The sequence below is a fragment of the Coenobita brevimanus genome, chromosome 71 (assembly GCF_032717465.1).
Source record: "Coenobita brevimanus isolate Jiangsu-jjx chromosome 71, ASM3271746v2, whole genome shotgun sequence".
NCBI lineage: Eukaryota > Metazoa > Arthropoda > Malacostraca > Decapoda > Coenobitidae > Coenobita > Coenobita brevimanus.
In genome coordinates, this window is record NC_137024.1 from 21,481,548 (window position 1) to 21,493,248 (window position 11,701).

General features: G+C 41.8%; 1 protein-coding gene across 1 annotated transcript in view; it reads left to right on the top strand.

Moving 5' to 3' along the window:
- Positions 1–764, top strand: part of LOC145406698 (potassium voltage-gated channel subfamily KQT member 1-like) — a 553,790-nt gene extending 553,026 nt beyond the window's left edge. The window contains exon 14 of the mRNA XM_080277799.1: positions 660–764. Coding sequence (XP_080133925.1) covers positions 660–764 — 105 coding nt within the window. The remainder of the gene's footprint in view (positions 1–659) is intronic.
- The last annotated feature ends 10,937 nt before the right edge of the window (positions 765–11,701 follow it).

The window sequence follows — 11,701 nt, forward strand, 5'->3', positions numbered from 1 at the left end:
CCCAGTCCCTAGGGCCGACACACTCACCGAGGCCCCTCCAGGGAAAGGCCACCCTCTACACCACCCCGCAGCCCACACCGGACGATCTGGCCTATGACAGTGGTCTCGCACCCCTTCAGAGAGCGCACACCTGATGAGACCCCTTCCACACCTGGGCAACACCTACAGCTACCTTGTCATTTGTAGTCACAACTCTTGTCCTTGTGTCCATCATAGAGTGTATAATCTGCCCCATTGTATTGTGCCCATTACTGTATGTATGTATGGTAATATACGTATAAGATTGGTTGGCCTGTGTTTTTGAGCCCTGTTCCTCTGGTTGCATGGTCTAGACCCGGTCTTGAAAAGAACCCCAGATCAGTTCCTCGTACTCAGGGAGCAAGAGGTTGAGCTCTGAGTACGTAGTATAACAATCATGTGTCAAGATTTCTGTTGCATAAAGTATGTCAAGATTTCTGTTGCGGCCACTGTATGTAAAACTGTTTGTTTTATCTGTTAACCAAAGCCAGGGAAAATGATTTACTGGTAAATTCTCGTATGGTTTCATTTTTTTTTTTTTTTTAATAACAGAACAGAGGGAGGAAAAACAAATGAATAATATATGCAGAGTTCTGGAAATTCTAATTTAATCTAATCTAATGGGACATTCTAATTTTCAGCTTGTGCTGCTGGACAAGAAATTGGACCAGATGTTGTATGTATGCAATGCCATAGCTCAGAAGACCCAGCTGCCAGAGATCAGAAACCCTGAGGACCATGTATAGCGAGCAGCTCACCTCACCTTGTGTTTGGTAATAGTACTGTATTCTACATGGTTATTTTAAGCAACACAGATGACTAGCATGGGTAAATCACTTTTGCTTCAAATGCATTGTGAAATTATATATATATATATATATATATATATATATATATATATATATATATATATAAACACAGTATACTGTAGAAGGTGCAAGGTTTGTACTGCATTTAATTTTAGTTACAGCACTTTAATGTATATATATATTTTTTAGAATACTTAATGAGTTTCCTCCATTTTTTTTTTATACCAAGCAATATTAAAACAAATTGTGAAACTACTAGGTAATTGTTTCTTCATATCATTTTCAGTTCATTTTGTTGCACTGAGCTGATTTGTATGTATCAGTTTTTGGTTTAAACAACCATTCTTTTAATTATGCACTGAAGAATTATCACATGGTAAGTACGTATGGTGAAAATAGTTGATAATAGCCTGTGCCAGATGTTTTTGTTCACCTTCGTACAGTACAGGTATTAAGTGTCTTCATGCAAGCTTTCTGTACTTACCCAAAGAATCGTCATACTACTAATCATTCATCAGTTATTGGAATCTTGGTCAGCCACTGTCAATATTTGCTAAGTTGGGCAGATTGATTATCATTTGATCAGAATTTGTGTTACATGAACCATTTACAACACCAGTTCATAATTGTTTTTGTTATCAATTGGTACATGAAGATGCAAATGTCTGGCTTAATGGGTATATGTATACTTTATTAAACAAAAAATGTGCATTTCCGCAAAAATGAAAAAAAAAGCCATCTTTGGAAAGGCTTAGCCTTTCTGGCAAGCTAATCAAAAACACGAGGTGTAATAGAAAGGTGGATATTTTCAATGTGAATACAAAATATCTTTTCTCCCAGGCATCCAGCTCACATTTTTTTTTTTCTTTTCTAACGATATCCAGGAAGGTTATAGTTTTCTGGCACTGAAATAAATGGCGATTTATTAGCTTCTCAGTTTCAGAAATTTTATACATCTAATTTCCAAACTGGCACAAGATTATTATTATTATTATTATTATTATTATTATTATAATTATTATTGTTCATTTTATTCTGCCTGGAAAATGCTAACATCTTGTGAAGCAGCAGTAGCTCAAGTACCACACTCGCTGTGAAATGTTTCAAGTGAAAATTCAGTTTTGGACATAAACTTCTGTTTTTTTAGTCACTGATGCCTATTTACTCTTGAAATTACTGGATGCTAACACTGAAGTCATGGTGCATTAGAGGGTTAATAACTTGATATCAAAATTATTCTTTACTAATCATTGGAGTACCCTCTTCAGCATGGTTGTAAATTCACAGATCATATTAAATTATCTTTTTATTTCACACGACTGGTTTAAAATAGTGTGTGTGTGTGTGTGTGTGTGTTTTAGTAGGCCATATGGGTTATCTTTTTAATACTTTTAATTTGTATTTATTATAGAGTTTGGTTTAATTCCTACACACTTCGGTGTATCTGATGCTTGTCTCTAATGTCTTCAGTAGTACCTACTGTGGGTACTGCCATGGTGGGTGACACCATAATTATATGAGTTGTATTATTAGTATTTATTGAATACTTAGACATAAATCACCAAACAGTTAGTCTTATTTAAAACGCTGTGTATTTTATATCATAAACTAGGTTTACAGGTGGAGTTAAAATAATGTAAATATATGAACTTGAATAACTATGATAATATAAATTGCTATAGATCAGTTGTGACTAAGTTGAAGTGATTTATTCTTACTAATCACTGAATTTATCAAGACAATCTTAATACTCTAAGTATGAGTTTGTATTGCAGTAAAATAGTTGCTACCATCTACCCTCCCACAGCTTACAAGGACAGTCAAGCTCAGTGTTCATTATCACTTCGCTCACGGCCCCCTCTCGCTCCGCTCACAGGGCACGGGTAATGCACATTACCGCTCCGCTCTCGCTCTCAATGTCTTTTTTTTTTTTTTTTCCACATCACTGTACCTAGGAGAACTCATGTCACACAAGTCCCTCTTGGCTTTTATTTATTCTGTCAACAACTCACATGAAAGGGAGTAGATATTGTTATGATATTTCAACAAAGATTCTACAAAATATTATTGTACGGACTACGCTTATGTAATAAAAACCGTTGTTCTAAATCCACAGCAATAATGTTCTCTTTAAATAAGCGTACCGTGATCATAATCCCACATGGTTGGCTTCTTGGGGATTTTATTCACAAAAGAAAATATGTAAGAAACGGATGGAAAGCCGACCTCCCACCCGTGATGACCGGGATGAGACTGAAGTGAGACAGTTGCTCTCGCTCTGCTACTAGTCCGCTCCCACTTCTCTCAAAATATGTTTTGGATTACCGTTGCTTACACTTCAGTGGAGCGAGAGTGAACCGTGAGAGGTAGTGTACATGTCTCCACTGAAATAAAAGAAAATAAAAATAATTTGGTTTTACGCCAGGTATCCCCGAAGGGCTTAGGCGTTGCCTCTGGGTAGAGGACTTTTGGACTGGGGCGTGTAGCATTTTATGACCGGATGCCCTTCCTGATGTCTACCAATGACCCTTGGGTGGATTCGATCCTCCGGTCAGAGTGGAGCGCTCTAACCCACTGAGCCACGGTTGCTACAAATACATGTAATATTATTTGACCGGAGCTAGACCTAGCCGCGAGCAGAAGGAGAGCGGAGCGATAGTGTGCATCAAGCCTAAGAGTGAGAAATTCATCGTGACTCAGCCATAATAAAATTATGTTCAAGAGTATGAGACTGTAACATCACTGTGATTGGAGCATTTATTTTAAGCCATCCCTAGATTTGATTTGTTATGCAAAGTTACTGTTTTTGTTATTATTGTTGTTAACCTTGGGTAGGCTACATGTGGAGGGGCATATGAAAAGGGTTTGTCACTCATTCCCCCTCTTATTGTAAGTTAATGGTCAGTGCTTTACTTCTGTCTGGCAGGTATTAGTAGAGTACATCTGTGATGAAAAATTCTCCCTCAGTATGTTGTTTTTGAGAAACCCTGATCTGTCTGGTCGAGCAAACCCATCAACCACCGGCAAGCAACTGCCTTTGTAGGGCCATCCCATGCAGTGAACCCATGTTCCCTTGCAGTAGACAGCGCCTTGCCACAGCAAGGCGTGAGCAGATAGTTAAACCAGTGAAACAGAGCCAGGACACTAGGGCTTGAATGATGTGCTGTCGAGTGTTTCGTTCATTTCACTGAGAATGTCATTGACATTCTCTCTCTCTCTCTCTCTCTCTCTCTCTCTCTCTCTCTCTCTCTCTCTCTCTCTCTCTCGTAGTTTCTTATTCCTTCTTTTATGGGACGCATCCTTATTCCATCTTCAAGTGGAGGTGAAAAGGTTTTTGGTGAGTACCATAAATGCTGTGGCAAGGTGATACCAGAACTGTCCACTGTACAGATGCAGTAACACTATTAAGCCAATAGTCATTTTTGGAGGGCTTCAGTGCTTGTGAATTCTTTTGGAGAGCTAGGGCTTTTGAATAACAAAAGGGCAGCTATTATTATTATCTGTAATGTTTTTAAAGCATGCCCATCATCCACTCACTCAGTGTAGGGATGCCTTATGGTCTCTACACTGAGTGACAAGCCAAATGGTTTGCTGTACCCAGGAAACCATTTACTACGCTGGGAGGTAACCATACAACCGGGGTCTTTGGCCAGATTAAGTGTCCCCCAGATTCCTCTATCTGAAATCACTTAATCATGGCAGTTGTTTCAGAGAGCCTTGGAGGGCCCAATACCTGCCCAGGGCCCCAACCAAATGGGGAGATTCGCATGGCCATGAGGAATGTGAGAGGTGTGAGTGAGGAGAACAAGAGGGTGGAAGTGGTGAATGTGATCAAGAGTGTGAGGTATGCCGTGATGGCTTTGTGTGAAACAAAGATGAAAGGGTGTGGAGGAGTGGGAGGGTGTGAGATGTTCTTACCTAATTGTATCTTTACAGGAATGAGTCAAGCTCGTACTGTCCCGTGTCAAACCATATTTATCTTACATATCCTTAACATTGTGAATTGTTTTGGCACACAATATTTCATTCGGTAGTGCCTTCCACTGATCAATTGCTCTATTTGGGAAACTAAATTTCCTTGCGTCTTTATCACCTCTCCTTATGCAGTTTTTTGCAGTGTCCTCTTGCTGTTGCTTCCCCATAGGTTAAGTAATCTCCTTCCCTGATATGCATTTATATAGCATAATCATGTCACCTCTTTTCCTTCTCTCCTGTAGTGTTGGTAGATTCAGTTTATTTAGTCTTTCTTCGTAGCTTAGATCCCTTAAGCTTGGTACCCATCTTGTAGCGGCCCTTTGAACTTTTTCAATCTTGTTTATGTGTTTTTTGAGATGAGGACTCCAGACAACTGATGCATACTCCATGGTTGGTCTGATGAATAATGTTATTATCTTTCTTAACATGTCTTCATTTATGTATGTAAACGCTATTCTCATATTGGCAGGCAGTGTATACATGTTCCATATCTTCTCACTGATGTGGTCAGCCGGAGATAGTCTGTTATTGACAATCACACCTAGGTCCTTCTCTCATTCTGATGTGTGTAGGGTTTTATTTCCTAATGTATAATCCCAATCAGGTCTTTTTCCACTTTTACCAAACTTGATTACATGACACTTGTCCACACTGAATTCCATTTGCCATGTATTACTCCATTCATGAAGTTTACTTAATTCTTCTTGTAGCTCTTTACAAGAGTCTATGTTAGTAATTCTCCTTTGTATTTTTGCATCATCTGCAAACATATTTAGATAGCTTTCATTTCCAGTGTTACTGTCTATATCATTTATATACACTAAAAACATGATTGGTGCCAGCACTTAGCCCTGTGGTACTCCACTGGTCACTTCTTTCCATGATCAGTAATTTCCCCTTAGCACTGTTCTCATTTCTCTTTTTATGAGAAAATCTTACATCTAACAATACAGTTTGCCTCGAATTCCTCCTTGATGGTACAGTTTCCATAAAAGTCTTTGGTGTGGTACTGTGTCAAATGCTTTCTTGAAATCTAAATAGATACTGTCCACCCATCCTTCTCTTTCCTGTAATGTGTCTGTTACTCTGTCATAGTAGCTCAATAGATTAGTAACACATGATTTTCCTTTTCTGAAACCAAACTGTCTTTCTGTTATCATATTGTGTTCTACTAGATGATTTATCCAAGCTTTTCATATAAGCTTTTCTAATACCTTGCTTACAACACTGGTTAGTGATACTGGTCGGTAGTTGAGTGGATTTTGTCTATTCCCTTTCTTGAATAAGGGAACAATGTTTGCTTTCTTCCAAATATCAGGTAGTTTACCTTGCCTCAAGGATTTCTTGAAAATTAAAAATAATGGTTTACTTAACTCCTTTGCACATTCACCTAGCACCCAACATGAAATTTCATCAGGACCATTTGCTTTTCCTTTATCTAATTTACTTAGCTCCTCCTCTATTACTTTTTCTGATGTTTGTATATCTGGTAGTATGTGTGGGCATGCATGTTCCACATAATCCCTCTCAAAATTTTTTTCCTCTGTAAAAACTGATTAGAAATTCTTGTTTAGTGCTTCACAAATATCCTTCTCTTGTGTATAGGTGATTCCCTTGTCCGTAATGGATTGTATTTTATCATTTACTTTGGTTTTGCTTCTGATGTAGCTGTAAATTAGCTTCGGTTGATCACTACATTTATTTATGATATTCTTCTCAAACAGTTTTTGGGATTCCCTCCTTATTCTTGTATAATCGTTTCTTGCCTGTTTGTAATCATTATATGCCCTTTCACTATTGTGTCTTCTGTATCTATTCCACAACAAATCTCTTCTTTCTTTTGATTTTTTACATTCTGTATTCCATTTCTTTATTTTCTTTTCTGCTTCTTTGTGCTGTGGGATGTACTTCTGGACTCCTATTTCATAAAGTTCATAGAATTTTTTATATATAGCATTTAAATCTTGTCCTCTAAGCTCCTTTCCCCAATCAATTTCTAAGAAGTACTTCTTTAGGTCATGATAGTTTCCCTTTTTATAGTTTAGGCTCATTTTGTAACTTTCATTGTTGTTAACTAAGTCATATAGTATCCTGAAGTTGCAATTTAGTACTGAATGATCGTTTTTGCCGAATGGAGGGTGATATATTAAATTGTCCATATCGTTTTCTTGCCTAGTAAATATGAGATATAGCATTAAGGGTACATCGAGTCCTCTTTTTCTGGTGCTTTCCCTTACATGTTGCGTTAGGAAAAACTTGCACGAGATCCAGGAGCTTTTGGTCCCAACAGCTTTCTTGGCTTATTATATCTAGAGTATTCCAATTTATATTTGTATTAAAATCTCCAATTAGTATAATTCTTACTGATTTCTCTTCCATTTTATGTAGTAATGCTCTTAAACTCTGAACTGTATTCTCTGCCAGGTCCTCATATTCGTCTCTTTCCCATGTGTTTGATCTGGGTCGCATGTACAAATTGGCAACAATTACTTTCCCTTCAGATGTATTGATCTCTACTGCAATCAGTTCTACTTGTGAGGATATATCTAGTTCTATTTCTTTGACTTTTAGATTTTCCTTAGTTAATATTATAATTCCTCCTCCTTTTTTTAAGTTCCTATATCTTCTTCATATATTATATTCCTCTAAGTTTAGGATGTCATTTTATAGCCTTGGTGTTAATTTTGTTTCAGTTAGGTATATTATATGTGGTTCATTTTCTCTGACATAATTATTCATCTCTAATAGTTTAGATACCATTCCATCTACATTTGAGTACATCAACTTAATCATCTTGTTTATATACTTGTCATGACTTGGTTCTACTACCTTCCTCCTTTTTATTCCCTCCTGTTTGTGTACCACTTTCGTACCTGCAATCCTATTACTTTGTAAAAAAAAAAATGTATTTTTCTCCTCCTCTGATCTTTCCTCATTTTTTGTTTTTGTTTCCTCCCTCTCTTTCAGTAATTCCAGTTCCTCTTGTGTTAGGGATCTTTTTATCCATACATTTTTGAACTCCTCTTTTTCCATAAGATTCTTTGCGTTTTTTAGTATCTCCTCCATGGTGTTTACGCTCTGGAAGGTTACTTTTAGGGGTCTTGACTTGCTTCTCTCGTATTTCCCCAACCTTTTGTGTTCCTCATTGTCTTTACTACAGATTTCCTCTGATACTTTTTTCAATATGCTCATTACATTTGCCATCTCCTTTTTGTCTTTTGAGATCTTGTTTTTTACTTCTTCCTCTTCTATACTAGTGATTACTATAGATTTGTTGATATCTATTGAATCACTGACTAACTTAGGATTGTTTTGGATTATTCTTTTCACCTCCTTTTTAATGCTTTTTTCTTCCACCTTTGTTTCTAAGTCTTTCTTTACTTTCACCATTTCAGCATAGGTGGTTTCCAGATCATTCTTGTAACTCTGCACAGCTTCATTCACCTGTGTTATCTTCTCAATATCGCTGCTCTGGTCTATCAGACTGCTTACTTGCCTAATTGTCTCTGTATCATTTTTGAACTCTTCCATAATACTCTCGTGATTGACTACTGTACTTGCCATTTCACTAATTTTTCTCCTAAGTGAACTCAATTCTACTGTCAGCTCATCTATGTTTGTGTCTTTCCTGTTGACTTCCTTTCCTAATTTTTCTATTTCTTCCCTTTGCAAGTGCATCTGTTTCTTAATTTCATCAATCTCATTTTGAAAAGCCATCTCTAGCCTGTGTACTCCTTCCACCGGTTTATTGTGAGTCTCCACTTCAACCAGTTCTTGGTAGAAATCATCATCCTGCTTTCTACCTTTATCCCTTTTCTTTTCCAAATTTGCTTTACTAAAGTATGCGGTCATTTTGCAGTACTAAAAGCACATATAGTACTTACATTCCCTGGGGCAGTTGTAGACTAAGTAAACGATCAGCTGATTGTGCGCATGTAATGCTATGTGGAGAAGGCCCGACTTCTCGGTCCTAAAGCACCTATCGTGTAGCGGGGTCCTCTTTCGAGACCGGGGCTTAGTGCAATAAAGAGAGGTAGGACACAAAAACTTCAGGCAATAACCTTTACACGTATATTACCACAGTCAGACACAGGACAAAAACAGCAGATATTACAACACAATATATGGCAAAGAAATAAAACCTTAACTAGGATATTAGTATTTCGCAGGATACTGGCTTAACTGATACTGCTGCCAATACAGTAACTCTAGTGCACAGGTGCACAGGGAACACAGGAGCGCGTGGGAGCGCGGGGAGTGACTCACACGGGGGGGGGGGGAGTGACTCGCGGCGGGTCAGAACAGAGTTATAGTAAAATTGGGAGAGGGTAAGTATTATTAAATCAAACTTAATATCTTCTGATAGCAAAGAGGTTTTGACATTTGATTCTATTCCTCATTTACGTTCATGCTAGCTGCTGGGAGGAGATTCTTTAGAAAGAGAGGGAATGGAGGGCACTGGGAATTAACCGTGTTTACGGTAATACAAACGGGAGAATATTATTAACACATTACTGTTTTCTTGTAACAAAGGACATGGGTGTATTTTACTACAGAGGATTTCTCGGGGGAGTAGTCTTACTGGTTTTCTACAAGGGCGTCACTCAGGAGTCTGATTCACCAGAAATTAGTTTCTGCGCTCGTCCTTACTCATCCACCCATGATTTCATTCGCCCCGATATTTAACATACATTAAGTCACTGTATCACTGTAACACTGATTCTGGGGCAACGTCACACTTAACATAAGTCATTTCACTAGTTCTGGGGCAACACCACACTTAACATAATTCACTCATGTAGTGGGGGCGGCAAGGAGACACGCTGGCGACAACTCTGCCGGGTTAGGGGCACTGCCAGGGGAGGGCGTGCCGAGAGGGCACGGGACAATCCGCAAGGGCGTCCTCTCGCGTCCAGGGCTGCCGGTGGCGCAGGAGCCCGCAGTCTCCGGGCTAGGTTCAGGGGTGTGGCCCTCAGAACTGGGGCCAAACAGGTCCAGAAATCTCTGGCTCAGGTCTCGGCCCGAGGTGGAGGTCTTACGCAGCTTCATGGACATGGAGAGTTCTCGCCCGGGCGTCCTGGGGAGGGCCTGGAGCGACTGAGGACTGCGGTACCCAGAGTCGAAGGGCGCTGTCAGGGAGGGGCCGCAGCACCAACCTGAACTAGGGTCCATCAGGTGGGTCTTCTCCAGGGTCAGGGGTAGGGAGTGGAGGCCAGGAGAAGCCGTGAGGCCTCGCTGGGTTTCTCCGATACTGGAGGTCCGGGCACCTGTCTCATGCTGGGGCGATGACACTAACAACATCTCTCTTTGGCTGTGGGGCCCGGCAATTGGCCGTGGCTACCCAGGGGCGTAACTATGAGATGCCAAGGCCCGGCATTTGGGTGTGGCCTGAGTGGGGTAGTCAGCGTGCCTCTGGACACCTTCGGAGCGGCAGTCGGCTGTCTGACAAAGGCGGGAGCAGCAGTAAGCCGTCTCCTTCTGGAGGAGGGAGGAGCGGCAGTCGGCCGTCTCTGGGGCAACACCTTCAGAGTGGCAATCGGCCGTCTGGCAAAGGTGGGAGCAGCAGTAAGCCGTCTCCTGCCAAAGGAAGGAGCGGCAATAGGACGACTCGGGGGCAACACCTTCGGAGCGGCAATTGGCCGTCTGATGAAGGCGGGAGCAGCAGTAGGCCATCTCCTTCTGCCGGAGGGAGGAGCAGCAATAGGCCAACTCAGGGGCAGCACCTTCAGAGCGGCAATCGGCCGTCTGACGAAGGCTGGAGCGGCAGTAGGCCGTCTCCTGCCGGAGGGAGGAGCAGCAATAGGCCGACTCAGGGGCAACACCTTCGGAGCGGCAATCGGCCATCTGACGAAGGCGGGAGCGGCAGTAGGCCGTCTCCTTCTGCTGGAGGGAGGAGCAGCAATAGGCCGACTCAGGGGCAACACCTTTGGAGTGGCTATCGGCCATCTGACAAAGGCTGGAGCAGCAGTAGGCCGTCTTCTTCTGCCGGAGAGTGGAGCGGCAATAGGCCGACTCAGGGGCAACACCATCGGAGCGGCTATCAGCCGTCTGACGAAGGCTGGAGCGGCAGTACGCCGTCTCCTTCTGCCGGAGGGTGGAGCGGCAATAGGCCAACTCAGGGGCAACACCTTCAGAGCAGCAATCGGCCGTCTGACGAAGGCGGGAGCGACAGTAGGCTGTCTCCTTCTCCTGGAGGGAGGAGCGGCAATAGGCTGACTTGGGGAAGCACCTTTGGAGCGGCAATCGGCCGTCTGGCGAAGGCGGGAGCGGCAGTAGGCCGTCTCCCGAGGGGCGCTGTCTGGAGCTGATTGAGCAGCTCCACCCCTAGCTGATCCGGCAGTCCCACTTCCCGAAGGTAGTGTCCTCCTCCTGCTAGGGCGATGATGCAATGGCTGGGTGTTATAGGGGTGCATGGCCCGGGCTGACTTATGCCATTGTCACACGGCATCCCATAGTTTGGCTGCGGCTACTCCGTGGGGTCCGGGTGGGGGTGTCGGTGCGTTTCCGGGGGCACTATGCTGTTCACCACTCATCTCGTTTTCGGGGGCACTATGCTGTATGCCAGACATTTCTGCGCATTTTTTTGCTACTTTGTTTTCCTTTTTGTTTGAACAAGTCTTGCTTAAAACTTCTTCTTTTTTTTTATATTAGAACACAATTTAGTCTAACCTGGTACAGAGCTTGACTCATATAAAGATACTAATTTAGGTAATGCCACTGGCCAAGTTGGCTGGGTATGGAGGGGTGGCGGCGTGCGTCTGTTCTTGGTGTGTGTGTGTGTGTGCAGTGTAAGACTGAGCATGAATGGGCGAGGAAGGTGCAAGGAAGGAGTTGCTTTGTTGATGAATGAGGTGTGGCAGAGTGGAATGAGAGTTTGTAAATGTGTCAGCTCGAGGTGT